General features: G+C 45.3%; 1 protein-coding gene across 2 annotated transcripts in view; it reads right to left on the minus strand.

Annotated features, from left to right (window-relative positions):
- PPP1R21 (protein phosphatase 1 regulatory subunit 21) overlaps positions 1–17,091 on the minus strand; it is a 374,265-nt gene that overhangs the window by 209,139 nt on the left and 148,035 nt on the right. For both annotated transcript variants that reach the window (XM_078649644.1, XM_078649645.1), the window contains exons 10-12: positions 7,954–8,055; positions 7,608–7,696; positions 5,200–5,336 (exon numbers count right to left, since the gene is read on the minus strand). In XM_078649644.1, the coding sequence (XP_078505770.1) occupies positions 5,200–5,336; positions 7,608–7,696; positions 7,954–8,055 (328 nt within the window). The remainder of the gene's footprint in view (positions 1–5,199; positions 5,337–7,607; positions 7,697–7,953; positions 8,056–17,091) is intronic.

A 17,091-nucleotide genomic window follows, 5' to 3' on the forward strand; every position in this document is an offset into this window, starting at 1 on the left:
AAGGGAAACATTTCTAGAGCCTGAGAGCGGAGCCCCTGGAACCTCGTCATGACTGATGGTAGTCCTACTTGCCCCTGTATCAATCAGAAACTTTCTGTCTTTTCCTAATACTTGACTATGTACATAGGGACCCTCTTGATCTACAGGAATCTCGATGAGAGGCAAGCCAACCTCCCTCTCTAGGCTGTTTCATGAATACGGCTGATAATCTGGATACTCTGACTGTGCATACTGGTACATCTGTTGTGTAACGTGCTGTGTTGCAGCGATAGGCTGCGGTACTGTAACTGTCTGTTGTGCATTCTGCGGTGGCTGGGAAGTCTGTGAAACTTGTTCTTGTCTAGGCGGACGCGGTCTCTCTTTAGTCTTACCAGTAGCTATGTTATGTTTCAGAACTGCACATTCGTTTATAAAATGACCTGGCTGTTTACAATAATTGCATGTCCCTTTAACGGGAGCTGTAGGATGACTGGCTTGATTCGGACCCCTCTTCTGACTGTCTTGTGGAACAGACTGTGCAACTAATACTTTCATTTTCGTGTCTTTCATACGTCTTCTTTCATGTTCCTGCTCTTCCCTGATTCTGTTCTGGTGGTACTGGAGCATCTGGAGCATCTGTGACGGAGTATTAGCTTGCCAAGAACTCTCGACTTTCAGTACTCGATTTTTAACTTGTGGACTTGAATTCTCGACTAGTTTGGTAACAAAAAGATGTGGATACGATTCACTACTTGTTTTCAGACCACTATTAATAATGAAACATTTCTCGAATCTAGAATAAAAGTCACTAGTATCTTCATCTTGTTTCTGTTTACAGGCTGAGATGGCATCCCAGTCTTCCTTTTTCGTGGCTAGTAATCTTGGCAAGACTTGTATTAACAGTTCGGGCAAAGCTTTAGCTTTATCCCCAAGACCGGTACCTGGTACTCGTGTGTTATCTTCGGCTTCTAATGCGGACCAATCTATCTTATTCTCTCCCACCTCCCATTCTTTTTCTTTAAGTTTTTCATATATGCCCGCAGGCAACAAGACCTTTAACATTTTAATGATATCAGGATACGTGTATTCTCCCATACGGAGCATGTCTTTTAGTTCACGGTGGAACCCTGCTGGATCTTTATCATGACAGGGGATTAACTTCTTCATTTCTAAGAGTTCTATTTTCGTGATGGGGGTGTAAACAAATACTCGTTCTAGAGCACCCCCCGTTGTCCTAACTGGATGTACTTCTCGTAACGCGTTCTGTCTATCTATGTAGAATGATTTACTTTCTGGGGGTGGAACGGGAACAAAATGCGGAGTCAGGAACGTACTGTATTTGTGGCGCTGTTCTAGAATGACATTAATTAAATCGGTACCTAGACCTTTCCATCTGTACTGGAGTAACTCGTTCAATACATCATGTAAAGGACCTGGATCAGAATGCTGAACCTCATACAGTGTGATGAGGTGCTGGATCATATACATACCCACCAGACGTTGCTCGGCTGGGGGCAGTTTCAGGAACATTTGTGCCACTATTTCATCTGGAAACGTGGTAGAATCACTAGTCCATCGGACTGCTGATCGGGCTAGTTCTTGTTCATGCATGGTATTAAGTTCACTATAACCTATTCGTGATTTCAGAATTTTATCGGTAGCTTGGAATACTTGCTCAAGGGAACATTGTTCTGGCACTGGAGGAGGAAAACTTTTCTTGTAATCTGGACGTGAATGTCTGTCGGAAAGTCTAGTTCTACCTACATACGCTATTCTGTCGGGATTCTCGCTGTCTACCTCTTCACTTGAAGAGTCATTCTCTTTCTCGGCTATTTTCCTTGCTTTCTCTTTTTCGTGTATGTCTAGAATTTCCTTACGGATTTTCCTGTACATAGCGTCTATACAATTCTGTGTCTTGTGTTTTCCCTCGGCTATATTATCACTCCACTTTGTCAGGACTTTCATCTTATCTTTATCTTTCTCAGGATAGTCTTGTTCTCTTATTAAACAGTTAATCAAAAACTGTAAAATCAGATGTTGAGTCTCGACTTTTCTGTGTGCCATAGCTTCGTGAATACTTTCTGGATCCTCCCCTGTACGGATAAAACGATATATTCTATCTAGATGGTCCTTCATGTCTGGCAGAGTAACCAAAAAGGTGGTAACTCGTCGTAAACGTACTGAATACAGTATCATGTAATCTTCACCTGGTACTGAATCATATACGCAATCAGTAAGGTATTTCTTGAGGGCTGCGTACGTAGAGACTTTCGGTGTACGTTGTAACGCTGCTTCTCTCAGCGTCATTCGTTTAGTTTGAGGCGGGGTGGTAGGAGCGCCTCCCGCCGCCCCTCCTGGGCTAGAGTCGTCAGGTAATACCGGACGTGCGGGTGCTGGTAACGTGACTGGTAAAACGGGTGCATTTACTGTAGGCTGGGCCGGGGGTACATTAACTTGGTCCCCGGGACCAGTGGCTGGAGGAACAGGGATTACATTATTAACAGGGTGCTGAGGTTGAACAGGCGGAATATGATTTGCATATTCTGGAACTGTATCGTCCAAATAGGACGAAAGAAAAATTTCAGCTGCGGTCGGTTTATGACGTAGCTTAGTCGGGACTAATGGTGGCGGAAAATTACTGGATGCTTCCGGGGTTGCCTTCGGCAAGCCCTCGGCAAGAAGAGGATACATGCCCCTTATAAGAGCATTTCTCTGTCTGTCTGATTGTTCTGCTCTAACTCGTTCACCTTCTTCTAGAAGTTCCCTTTCTTGGGCTTTTTCTGCGGATTCCCTACTTAATTCTGTTTTTCTGATTTCTTTTTCGGTTCTTCTATGAGATTCTTTGCGCCATAACTCGATGGCATCTTTCTGGGACTGTCGGGCTTTCTTTTTCCATAATGCCTCTTCTACTCGCATGATGCACTCGGCATCCCATGTACCTGATACAGGCCATCTATATTTCTCTTCTAGATCCTTGGTATAGTCGACCCATAAATCTAAATACAATATGGCACTTAAGCCATGCTTATGATACATAAAATGTCCTGGACTGTCCCTAGGCGGGACAGGAACTGATTTTTCGAGTAACCCTTTCCGGGTTCCTATCTGACGTAACTTGGAAAACAGAGGCATTCTAGACTTGAATCCAAACACAATACAATACACGATAAACACAGTAATGAATAGCAAAACAAATCACTCATACCACGACATTGAAAACACATTAAATAACATTAATAACAGTTCGAACAGAATATTACCTGGTACATTTAAAACATAATACTCGGACTTCTCGAGAACAGACTTACTAGAATTACTGGATGCACTGTTAAAACAGTACAGAACATACCGGTCCCATAAAGAGACACGTCAGGACCCGTATCCACCTAAGTGAATACTTCGGACTGGATCTGTGTACCCAAACCCATCGGACCAGAGACAAATTAATTGACCCTGTCTAGATACTACCCCAGCAACGGTACTCACCGGGCAGCAAGAACGGAAGGCCTCGGACTGGACTGGACTGCTACGACGTCGGACTACGAACTTCGGACTTCAGTTACAGGTGGGTCTCCGGATACCTCGGACCTTGTACTCTCGGCTTGGGCTCTGGTCGGGACTCGCCGCATTCCTCACCGCCTCGTCTGGATGCTGGACCGCAGTCTCCGTCTCCTCCGTGGGCCTGAGGGATACTTGAAGCAGAAATATCTGCACGTGCACGGTATGGTTCCGTCACGGCTGCAGAGGGTCAGGGGGCCTGCGTGGCTTCGCCGGCGCGTGGGGAAAGGGCAAGTCCCTATTCGGGCGCCATTATGTGGTAAATAAATAATTAATTACCGGTACTATTTTTGAATACATTGAATAAAACAGATAGCTCAATAAATAAGAGACAGGATTCAAGGTATCTGAGTCTAACAGGCTTTAATCAGGCATAAGGGAAGGGACAGGAACGGGATAGCCTGCACGGAAATAGAATGGATGGCAGCTGCAATGCCTCATCGACACTGCAGCATATATATAGTATAATACATTACATTACATTGCATACAATAGGCGTAGCAGTAGGCGTAACTCGTAGCAGTCGCGAAAGATAAGAACAAAATGGGTGTAACAAGAAGGCGTGTACATGGACATGTGATGTAGACGTCACAGAAGTGTCATAAGATAGGCGGAAACACGGAGGGGGCTACCTGAGCAGATGGGACCTTTAACCTAGTGGTGCGCGCAAACGGGCAATGACGTGTGACTAGGGAGAACTGGGGGCTATGACTTCTGCACTAGAAGAGGAGACTAAAGTCTGCAGGGTCAAGACGACATGTACCTATGGCATATCTGGTATCTTGTGTTTGGAGTACATGTTGATAGAAACTAAAAGCTATCAGGGCAGAGGCTACTTGACTCTAAGGCTGGTGCATGCATATATTCTTCGTGTAATGCGTGTGCTATGAATCTTCTATGAATATTAATACAGTAATTCTCTTGCATGGAGACATAAAGACTAGACTATAGCTGAAGCTGTTGATGCGGTTCAGTAGCTAAGGAATGCAAAGACGAGGAGGCTGGACTGATAACTAGAAGCATAACATACTCTTGGCAGACAGGCAGGCAGAGCCAGGCCGGGCCGGGCACCGCGCGGCAGGAAGTAAGTGAAGGGTCAGGGATGCAGGTGGGGGCTGTATCGCTCCTCGGAGCGGGTTCAGGAGACTGGAGCTTGAATCTGGCGTCCGGGCCCTTTTGAGGCCTAGAAACGGGGACAATTCAATGAATTAACGTATACACTGTAAAACATGGCAACATAGGCCTAATACTCGTTGCTTTCACGAGAACTGGATACTGGCATACTAGAGTTGGACACAACTGTAATTGCGTCTTTAATCGATCATAGGGGGATACATGCATATCGATCATGTACATATAACATAGGATGGGGAACACGTAGGGACATAGAACAAGGCAAAATATAATTTTCCTCAGCCTGTGTATCTTTAAAATATACAGAATGTGGGACAAATTATGGAACTTTAGCCTGGATATAATTTGAAGAAGTTTTTTCCAAACTTTGAAAAACAATTTCTTAAGCTGACTTTAAGTAATTATGAGACTGCTGTAGGACATAAGCGATAAACAGTTAAACTTCATGAACGCCAATATATGGGAATTGATAACATTAGGCAGGTTTTTCATGCATAATGCCCAATCACCATTATAAATATCACTTACTTGGTAATGCCAAGAGACTGACATAGGTCTGCAGCTTCTCAAAAACTGCTGTCAGCTTCTTCATATCACTGTGAAGTTCAAGGTTTCTGGCACGTAATGTTGACGTGCAAAGTGAAAACTCACATTCCTCTTCCAAACTAAAAGATACAAATAGCATTTAAAAAGTTTGGTCTTAGGATAGTGAAGAAAGATGAATAAGGTTATCCTCCGGTTTACAACAACATGTTTAAAACAATAAAAAAATAATCATCATGCTATATGATAACGGTAACATTACCATCTTTCAATACAGAGTAAGAATATGCACAAATTAATAGAACAATTAAATCAACAACAATTCTCCTAAGCGCAAAGGCAAAGCCATAAATACGTACAGCTTTGCGATGCCCTGTCCTATCAACTCAGTCACACCAGTGACTTACCTGAATACAGCCCTCTTGAAGCTAAACTCGTCATCGGGGAACTGGGAAAATGAGCAATACCCAACACTGATCGCAAACTACTGGTTACTGCCCCAGACATATTCTAAAACCTCTAACAACAAGAAGAAGAATGGGTGGGTTCCCTTGGCGATACTTACTGGTGCGACTCCCAGATCGCTACACGAGAAATTGCCATCTCTGCAAAACTGCAACTGATACAGTTACGATTCTTACATATCACTTCTTTACCTCCCAGGCACATTTTGCATGCTGGTGAGCTCTCCATGTCCAATTGCTTTAAATGCCCACACACAAGTGCCAATTTTTGCATATGGTTTGGTCAAGCACCCATATAAGCGGATTTGGCAAGGGATTGGCTAGACATTATTCTGGGTCCTTGAATGGCCGATTGACTTAATCCCGAGGATGGGTCTACTTGGTCTGCTGGATGACCTTGACATCCCTGATGTGAACTACTAATGGTTGGGGAGTAGCAGAATCAAAAGTACTAAACCCTACGTTAATTACCACAGGCAAAGAAATAGCAGAAACAGTTTGATAGATTTTGACATAACTTGGATGAGGTCAGGTCCAACTTATGATCCTTTGATAAAGAGTTAACAAGGTTAAAAGTACATGGATAAATCTTGAATGTTTAGGAGAATGATGAGCATTAAAGGAATGGGAATGGAGTGAAAGGAGGCTCTAATTGTGAGAACATTTCTTTTTGGTGTTGTTTTTCTCTGGTGTAGCAGTATTGGAACTCCTCATGGAAATACTGTACATCACTTCCCAGTTCTTACACAAAAGGTTTGTCTTTTATACTCTTTTCTTTTGGTTATTCTTTAAGATCTATTGCTTCTTGGTTGTTTTACATAAGTTTTTTTTATTTGGTTTCAATGTTTTATTACTTACTTTGTACATATTCTTACTCACTACAAGGCTCTGATGCATTTTGCGTAGCCCAGGCTAAATAACTATGCTAGAAAAAATAAGCAAAATGGTGCCTTCACCAATGGTAAATAACTGTGCTAGACAAAATAAATAAAAATATGGTTCTAAATAAAATAAAACAAAATACTAGGTTTCTTGGCTACAGTTGTGGAATCAGGATGTGCTTGCAGGCAGAAAACACTGGGCAAAAGGGGCAAGTAATGAAGCAGCAGCGGACACTCAAAGGTAAGCACTTCTTAATAGTGCCTTTCTCGCTACTACAGTTCATGTGAAGACTGGATTGCATGGCACATACTAGGAGTCAGAATAAACAGTGTACCTTGGATAAGGAGGCCTACAAATGTTCTTTCCACGGTGCCAAGGAAACACCTACCAAAGGTTGGAGAGGTCAGTGTGATGTCTGGTACAAACAATCATCGGGTCATAGTGGACAGAGTGAAAGGCATCACTCTCATGTAGCATACCCAACATTAAGGAGGCACCACATTTCCTGATACCAGAAAGAGAAAGTTGCTGAAGATGGATGGTGAAATTGTTTTTGATTAATTATTTGGTGATCTATGCAAAATGCACACAATGAGATGGACGCAAATGCTTAAAACACAATAAATGTACAGATTCTTGAAATCCACCAGTTTAAGAGGTAAGTCAGGTGTTAACAATTAAGTGGATGTAGGTAAGAAACACAAGAAGAAATAAAGATAACAAAAGGCACTCTAATAACAAATTTTGTTTAACTCAATTGCTAGAATAATTCTAACTGGGTCATGATTCGGGAATGCTATGGAGGAGATCTCAGGAATGGCGATAGCATGTGAGGATCGACCATGCATCTTTTCTTTAACTAGTGCAAATGCAGAGTTTTCTATACTGTCTACCAGTTTGTGGCAGACCAGTGGTTGGCATTATCGTTCCTATAAAGCAGATGTTTCCACAATACTTACAAGTCACAGCAAATGTCAATCGAATGCACATTCAACACTTTAAATCCCCATTATCTGCTACAAAACTAAATTTAATACAGCCTTTTACCTTTTGAGCTGGTACGGAAGAATCTTCTGCAGAAAGCGCATATAAGATGTTAAATATTCTGAAAAGGATTTTAATTTAGCAGTGGTCTCCTGGAAAATAAAGAAAAACAGCAAATTTGTAGATGAAAATTCTTCCAAAGGAATTATTGTTTCAGTCAACTCTCTCCAGATCCTAAGTGGTCACGATGAGAAACGTTCTGAAAGCAAACAACCATCATAACCAAATAAAAACAAAGATGAATTGTTCTGAATATCAGTCTGCCTGGATTACAATAGATCTAAATGTCCGACAACGACAATAAAACATTCTTGTAAACATAAGTACGTAAAATACAAGCGGATATTACCAACACAGACACAGTGTCCTCTGTGATACTTTCAAACAGATGAAGCATGCCTTCTTCCAGGGGCCGTACATGAGAAGCATTTTCGTGAAGATACTGAGAAAACTGAAAAGAATAAAATTTGTAAGTATGAACTGCACATTTTCTAAACATTTGTTCCGCCTAGAACAATATCTCAGACTCATACAACCTACTGGTCATTCAAAAATGCAATATGCATCATCACAGCACATTTCTACTGTGATGTCTTCTATAAAACAATGGACATTTCAAACTCTATGCTTTGTCCATAGACACTTTAAACTCTTTGCTTTTTTAATCAATAGTACACTGGGTAGGTCTACTAGGCAAGTAGCTACACATACAAGAACCTTAGAAGCAAAGTACTGATATAACTAAACATTAAGCAACAGAGGGTTAAATGATGAAATGATGAATTAATTTCCGGCTCATCATTTTTGTAGAATGTCTGGAATACTTACCGGTAATATTCATTATTTTGATTCTTCATTCCTCCTCCCATTCCTTACTTATTTTGAGATTAGGGGCCAGATGTAGGTAGCCAAATACCGGTCGGTAACGGGTCGGTAACGGCCGATTTCGGCCGTTACCGACCGGTATTTGGCTTTTGACATGTAGGTGGCTCGGAATTTACAGAATCCATATATTTACCGATTCGGTAAATTTACCACTTCGGTATTTTTCCGAATCGGTAAATATACCGATTCTGTAAATCCATATGTAGGTGGCACAGTTTGCAGTGCCACAGGCCCTTAGGAGTTCTTATTTTACCACCCAATCCTATTGGGTGGTAAAATACTGAATTCCAGTGTACATGCACATCTGTGCATGTACACCTACGCCATGTGACACACAGACATGCCCTTAGGGTATGTATGTGTGCCACATGGCACACAAGCCTGCAATTGGGGTGCTACAGGGTGTCAAAGTGACACCCCGTTCCCCCTGCCAGGATTCGGTATTTACCGAATCGGTAAATACCGATTCGGTATTTCCCATTGATTCCTATGGGCTTCAAGGCCCATAGGAATCAATGGGAAATACCGATTCGGTATTTACCGATTCGGTAAATACCGAATCTTACCGATTCGGTAATTGCAAAATAAAGATTACCTACATCTGCCTGCTTCCTATTTACCTACACTTAATTCGGTATTTAAGAGTAGGTGAATCGGAATTACCTACATCTGGACCCTAGTCTTGTTCCCTCCAATGTTCACCCCCTCCCAAAGCTGTTTTTCATTTTTATGATATCTGGACAATTCACCTCTTGTGCACTTCCTAGCAGCTACTTCATTTAAGCAACTTTCTCAGGGTTGCTTGTTACCTTTATTAATTTGTGTCTATTTTTGCTTTCATTTTCACATTTAAGACTGTGGGGGCCTCTCCATTTCGGATTAATTCTGCAGGCAATGAAGAGAAGCACATTGGGGATTATCTGTATGCAAGCAGTGTGGGTGCTGCGCTTTATTGTGAGTGAGAACGCATTGTTTTCTCTGTTGGTGCGGTGTGAGGGGTAACCCCATTAGATAAAGGCAGAGCTAAGTGGAAACATGCAGAATGAATAGCTGCTGTCAATACCTACATTTTGGAGCACACAGTCCTATGAGCGGAAGCTGAAAGCAGTGCGTCCCCAGGGTCATGATTGCTGGTAAATTCAATGCTCGCTGTCCATCTAAGCAGCATCTAAGCAGCATGGCTTTGTGGAACAACAGGAGGCCCACGTTCTCTACCGGTGAAGCCACCCAAGCGGTGAAATAGGTCCACTAACCTTGTCTGGAGCAGATGTGCTGGGCTGGACAGCTGATGAACAAACGCGCAATAAGGACAAGGATAAGCCATAACTTGGGCCTGTACCAGTTTAAAAGAGAAAACCTCTGGGAGGGTTTTGAAAATAAAAAACCTGACTTCCTCATTGTTTGGCTTGTTTAAAATTCACATTAGTCAATTTATTTTCTCCGCCACTAAAATAAAATATTCTTTAAGGTCTTGAGAGTTTCTTCCCTTGGAGAATACATAAAAGAATTATATATAATCGGCAAATATTTACCTATACCCAGAAATTCACTGAAAAAAAGTCAAGGTTAAGTGCGTTATAGTTAGGCACAGGAGATCTTACTTTATATAACAAAAAAAAAACACAGAAATGATTGGACCTGGCTCTTTCAGCAAAGTCACCCCAGATTTTTGCCTTCCTCTGCCTCTCCTTTCTGATGGCTTTAAGAACTCTGTGCACTCCTGCCCTGCTAATGTTATGTTTCATACAGGTACCCCGATATAGGCTCAGGCAGTAAATAAATCTTTCACCTACATTTCCCCTGCCATTACCTTACATAACAGCTCTTAGTACTGACCTTTTGCCTAGTCATGGTAATGCCTAACTGACATGAGGTTTTCTCCAAAAACTGGCCCCATTCATTATGCATGAGGAATCTTGGAATCTCAGCAGGATACCATCTCCTGCATAATAACAAATAGTTTCTTACCTGTCGGTGTAGTTTTGCAGCTTGAAGATCTTTCTGGATTCACTATGCTGTGCATATTCCGCAATCTGGTGGTTGGGTCCGGATTCGTAGTCTTTTTTCTCTTTTTTTTTTTTTGTCGTAGCCCAGGTGGGCGTCGATGTCCCACCATTTGGTGTACCTTCGGTGACGTCGGCGTGCTTCCGGCGGAAGCCACCACCCTTGGGCGCCATCTTCGGATTCTTTTTTTCTGTCTCTTTCTCCTTTTCTGTCTTTGTAGTGAATCCATGGCTTTGTTTGTTAATCCTTTTTTCAACGTAATTCTTTTCACGTATCCTTTCACGTATCTTCTAAGTTTCAACTTTCTTTCTTTCTATGTGTTTCCACCTTCTTCTCCAGCCTCATCTTTCTGGCGGAGGCGGGTGGGTTCGCTAGTGAATCCAGAATGATCTTCAAGCTGCAAAACTACACCGACAGGTAAGAAACTATTCGTTTTGCAGCGTGAATCTTTCTGGATTCACTATGCTGTGCATAGATTTTGTAGCGGTTTTCCTCACTTTTGTGGCGGTTGGGTGGAAGATGAGCGTTGGTTGTTGAATATATGTTGAAGCACTTTCTGTCCTACTTGTGCTTCTTTGTTCATCTGTACATCCACGCAATAGTGCTTAGTGAAAGTGTGCACTGAAGCCCATGTTGCCGCCAGGCATATGTCCTGGATTGGTGTTTTGGCCAGAAAAGCAATTGTTGCTCCTTTCTTCCTGGTGGAGTGGGCCTGTGCCCCTCCAGTTAGTTCCTGGCCAGCTTGTTTGTGGCAGAATTGTATTGTCTGTGCGATCCATCACGCTATGGTGTTTTTAGTGACTGGTTTGCCCATGTAACTGTTTGCGAAGGATACGAAGAACTGTTTTGTTTTCCTGTGTTCCTTCGTTCTCTCAATGTAGTGCATCACAGCCCTTCTAGCGTCTAGGGTGTGGAGTGACCTCTCTGCGCTTGTAGTGGGGTTTTGGAAGAAGCTAGGTATCTGAATACTCTGGTTCATGTGGAACCTTGACACCACCTTTGGCATGAAGTGTGGGTCTGTTCTCATCACGACCCTGTCACTGTGTATCTGGATGTAGGGTTCTTGCAGTGTGAGTGCCTGCAGTTCGCTCACCCTCCGTAGCGAGGTGATTGCTACCAGAAAGGCCGTCTTCATTGTTAACATTTGCAGTGATGCTTTGTGGATGGGTTCGAAAGGTGCTTTCATGAGCTCCGTCAGTACCACATTTAGGTTCCATGCCGGTGATGGCATTCTTTTGGCCGGCGCTATTCTTTTAGCTCCTTCCAGGAATCTTTTTACGACTTGGGATGTGAAAAAACTTCTCCCTGTTTCTCCTCTTGTGTATGCCACAATCGCTGCCAGGTGCACCCTCAGCGAGGATGAGCTTAGCTTAGCCTTAATTAGGTGCGTGAGGTACCTTAGCACCGTGGATTCCTTGGTCAGTTTCCTTTGGAGCTGTTTCTTGCAACACCATTGAGTGAATCTTTTCCATTTTTCCCCATAGCACTTGCGTGTGCTGGGCCTTCTTGCCTCTCGTAGCACCCGCAGGGTGCTCTCTGGTAGTTTTAGGTGTGCGAATTCTAAGTCCTCAGGAGCCAGGCTGAGAGGTTGAGGCTCTCTGGCTCTGGGTGTAGGATTTCTCCGTTTTCCATGGAGAGTAGGTCTCTTCTTTTTGGGAACTTGTGTGGTGGCCCCTGCGCCATCTCCATTATCTGCGAAAACCAGGTCTGTCTGGCCCATTGTGGTGCCACAAGGATGAGCGTCATGTTGCTCTTCATGCATTTGTTGGGAACCCTCGGGATCAGTGGTATCGGGGGAAAAGCGTAGGCAAATGTTTTCGACCAGCTTATCCATAGGGCATTCCACTGGGACAGTGCCTCTGGTTGCCTAGATGCAAAGTACTGGCATTTTGCATTTCGGTGTGTTGCAAATAGGTCTATTGTTGGCGTGCCCCATTTCCTGAATAGTCTCTCTGTTTCCTGAGTATTGAGTTCCCACTCGTGGGACGCTGAAGTCTGCCTGCTGAGCCAATCTGCTTCTACATTGTCCTTCCCTGGCAGGTGTATGGCTAGCAGGTCTATTTTTAGTGGTATAGCCCATTTCCAGATCTCCTGTGCCAGGTTTGACAGAGGGAACGACTGAGTTCCCCCCTGTTTGTTTATGTAAAACATCGTTGTGGTGTTGTCCGTTTGTATTAGCACCTTCTGTTTGTACAGGTGCTTCTGGAAAGCCTTGAGGGCTAGCAACACAGTTTTCAGTTCCAGGTAGTTGATGTGCCTGACTGCATCTGTAGGGCTCCACAGACCCCTCACTCTGAGCCTGTTCATGTGTGCGCCCCACCCCTTCTGGGATGCGTCTGTGGTGATGGTCACTGTTGGGTCCGGTGGTGCTAGAGGTTTTCCTTCTGTTATTCTCTCCCTGGTCCACCACCTTATCTCCTCCTGCACCCTGTGCGTTACAACCACTAGATCCTCCCAACTTCCTGTAGCTTGTGACCATTGTTGTTGTAGCCACTCTTGGAGTGGTCTCATCTGTAGGCGTACATTGGGGACCAAGTGTATGCATGATGCCATCATCCCCAAGATCTTGCTCACAGTCCTCACTGTCAGAGCTCGCCCCTTCTGGTAGTGGCGTTTCTCCCTCAGTAGGCTGAGCGTTCTCTTTTCGCTCGGTAAGACTCTGCATCGGACGGTGTCGATCTGGGCTCCTAGGAAGATCTTCACTTGCTCTGGTTCTATTGAGCATTTGCCCCAGTGTATGGAGAAACCCAGGCTTGCTAGTGTTCTTGTCACCTGTTCTGCATGCTCTTTGCATGTCCTGTAAGAGCTTGCCTTTACCAGCCAGTCGTCGAGGTAGGGATATACGTGTATCCCCTCTCTTCTTAGGTGTGCGGCCACTGCCGCGAGGCATTTGGTGAACACCCTTGGTGCGGACTTTAGGCCGAAAACGAGGGTTGTGAATTTGTAGTGATCCTCGTTTACTGTGAACCTTAGCATGTGCTTGTGCTGCCTGTTCATGGGGATGTGCAAGTACGCGTCTTTGAGGTCTATGGTGGACAAGAAGTCCCCGGCCTTTATCTGTGGGATGACCTCTTGTAGGGACGTCATTTTGAATTTTGACGTATTTGTTTAGGAACCGTAGGTCCAGGATGGGTCTTAGACTTTCGTCCACTTTTGGCACTAGGAAGTAGTTTGAGTACACTCCCTTGTTCCGTTCTTTGAAAGGGACTCGTTCGATGGCCGCTTTGAGGAGGAGTTCTTTGGCTTCCTCTTGAAGTAGTTGCAGCTCTCTTCCCGAGTGCTGTCTTTTCTTTGGTTTTCTGTTTGGTGGCCTCTTTTCCAACTCTATGCAGTATCCGAACTGCATAATATTGAGTATCCACTTGTCTGTTGTTATATTTCTCCACTCCTGGAGAAAAAATCGCAATCTTCCTCCTACCGGCGTTACATGTTCCTTTGTGTCTTGTCCGTGTAGCCCTCTCCTCTTTGCTTTTCCGTGCTCCTCCCCCGGAGGGTTTGGGTGGTGGAGCACCTTCTCCCGTGGGAAGTCACTTAGAGGGTGGTTGTTCACCGCCTCTCCTTCTCTGGCCCCGTCCATTTCCTCTTGACCGAAAGGACTGGCCCCTGCTTTGGTAGTTCCAGCCTTGCCTCTGCTGGCCCTGGTGGCCTTGGCTGTCACTCTGTTGCCCCTGGTGGAAACTCTGGTGAGAATCTCCTCGCTGACTTCCACCTCTGCCGTTCGGCCTCCGCGTAGGAGTGCCTCTTCTCATCCCCCTGAACTGCAGGGCCCCCATGGACCTTGCTGTCTCGTTGTCCTTCTTCAATTGGGTGAGCTTCTCATCAACTGGGGCTCCGAACAGTGATTCCCCGTTGAAGGGTGTGTTCAGGATGTTGTTCTGGACCTCAGCCTTGAAGCCTGAGATCCTGAGCCATGCTTGCCTTCTCTCAGTGATGCCTATAGCCATCAGTCTTGCTGGATGTTTCTGCCCCATCCAAGGCTGTCTTCAGGCACGAATTGGCGATGCTCTTCCCCTCTTCCCCAAGGTGTGATGCCCTCTCACGGTATTGTTCCGGGAGGTGCTTGAGCAACTGTCCCATCTCATCCCAGTGCTGGTATTGATGCCTATTCAGGAGGGCGTTGGAGTTCGCCATCCGCCAGTGTGCTGCGGCGTTCCTCTCAATTTTTCTCCCAGTTAGATCCATCCTCCTGCTTTCTTTGTCAGGTGGGGGTCCAGACGTTGTTGGGACGTTTGCCCTTTTCCTGGCCGTTACAGCGATAATAGAATCTGCTGTGACGGATCCCTTGATGTAAGCCGGGTCTTGGGAGGAGAATTTGCATTTTTTTCTCCGTCCTCGGCGTTACTGATCTGCACGTAGCCGGATCCTTGAAGGCTTCCTTCCCCTGGTCTGTGATACTCTTGAGCATGGGCAGGAACTGACTTCTTGTCTGTATGGGGAGCAATGTCTCGAGCAGGAAGTCTGCTTCTGGCTTCTCCTCCTCCATTTTAACTCCATAAGCTGCTGCCGCCTTTCTGACCACCTCATTGTATGCCCCAATGTCATCCGGTGGTGAAGGCCTCGAGGGGTATCTTTCTACCGCCTCCTCTGGGTTTTCGGCCTCGATGTCCTGCCATTCCTGGTCTTGGGCCGTCGAGGATCCTGAGCCGTGGCTTGACTGCTGCTCGCCGTAATCCCCTTCTGTGTAGTAGAGGTCTTCCTCCTCTTCGTGCTCCGAAGGTTCCGGAGTTTTCGGCGGCTCTTCGACGTCGAACTCCTCAAGCTCCTGTACCACAGCAACGCTCGATGTCGGCTTGGAGGGGATCTTGTAACTCCTCATTTTTTCATCGAAATCCTTCTTTCTTTGAAGGATATTCTCCATTTCGGCCTCGAGCCTCTTTCTCTTTCTCTGCATCTCTGCGGCCTGTTCGTCGTCGAGCGTTTCGGACGCCCTGTTCGGCGGCAACGTCGAAGCTTTCTTCGGCTCCTTTTCTTTCGACGTCGAAGTCGAAGTCCCTTTTTCGGGGGCCTGCTTCGATGACCTTTGCTTTTCGCTGGTCTTCGGCCTCCGGGAGTCCTTCTCGGAGGATCCGCTGGGCTCTTTTTCGGAGGATGCAGCTTCGGTCGTCGGTTTGTTCGGCGCCGGTGCTCCTTTCGAGGCTCTGGGCTCAGACTTTCGAGAGTCTGCCTCTGGTTTTCGAGGCCCTGTGGGAGTTTTCGGGGTCGTAGACTCTCCTACCTTATCAGGCATTTTCTTATCGGTCTCAGCGACCGTGAAGTCATCTGGGCCTTCGGCGATGTTGTCCTCGTCGTCTGTGGAGAGGCCAAGTTCGTAAAGCGTCGGGGCTTGGCCCTTGCCCTGCATCGTGTGGTGAGCCGTCCTCTGTCTTTCTCGAACTCGGAGTGTCTTCGGCTTGAAGACGGAGCAGGCGTTGCAGTCTCTGCTCCCGTGGTCGATAGGCAGGCAGAGGTTGCAGACTGGGTGCTGGTCTTTCTGTGCGAACTTGTGGTGGTAGTTCTTGCAGAATTTAAAGGGCGTCTTGTACATCCCTGCGCTCAGGGGGCCCCCTGTGTGCGCATTCCTCCAAGGAAGTCGAAGATTTCGAAATTCTCTCCTTTCTTCGTCGTCTCTTCTCTAAAGGTCCTCTTCTCCCGATCTTCTCAGGTCTTCTCTGTTGAAGATTTGCTATATTTTCTTCTTTTCTCCTCCAAAACTTCAGGAGCTTCACGCGACGATCCAGACCCAACGGCGGAAAAAAGAATCTGAAGATGGCGTCCAAGGGTGGTAGCTTCCGCCGGAAGCACGCCGACGTCACCGAAGGTACACCAAATGGTGGGACGTCGACGCCCACCTGGGCTACGACAAAAAAAAAAAAAGAGAAGAAAGACTACGAATCCGGACCCAACCACCAGATTGCGGAATATGCACAGCATAGTGAATCCAGAAAGATTCACGCTGCAAAACTATGTATAAGGGTCATTCCTTCTATCATTCTAGTCCAACATGACACAGCAAGGTATATCCCCTGAGGGTACAGCATTGGGTATATAAACACCATACCTTTCCTGAGGCAGATAGGGGAGAAAAGGACTTCCATGCTGACACACTGATGATGCAAGAAGCTGAGGTTCCTGTATGCAGACACTCAAGCACGCAGTGGTCTAACATCCCTCGCAGGGTGTCCATCTTGAGACCAAGACAGGGTCCCACAGTCTCTCAATTCAGGTACTGGGGTTGGCTTTATCCTACGGGGATTCTTGGCTCTACACCTACCTGCATGCTAGGTATACTTAGGTACATCTAGTTAGGGTTGCATCGTAGGGGTACGCATTACTACTGTCATGCATTTTTATACTTCATTGTTTTAGCACTATGGTAGGAATCTACCATTCTTTTACTCTATTGGTGCTTACAATCATTTATATCTGTTTCTGTCTAATGGTTGTTTCAGCACACCTATTTTACATTAGAATGACGCTGGTTCAATAAATACTTATTAAAGAACATCCCCACCATTTATTCTGTGTCTTTCTCTGAGACAAAGTAAGGACGAGTGACTGACCGAAAAGTACTGTACTGTTTCCACGATCCCTGGCGGGATAGAATTGTCATGTTTGGCAG

This window comes from Lissotriton helveticus, chromosome 6 (genome assembly GCF_964261635.1).
Source record: "Lissotriton helveticus chromosome 6, aLisHel1.1, whole genome shotgun sequence".
In the NCBI taxonomy this organism is placed as follows: domain Eukaryota; kingdom Metazoa; phylum Chordata; class Amphibia; order Caudata; family Salamandridae; genus Lissotriton; species Lissotriton helveticus.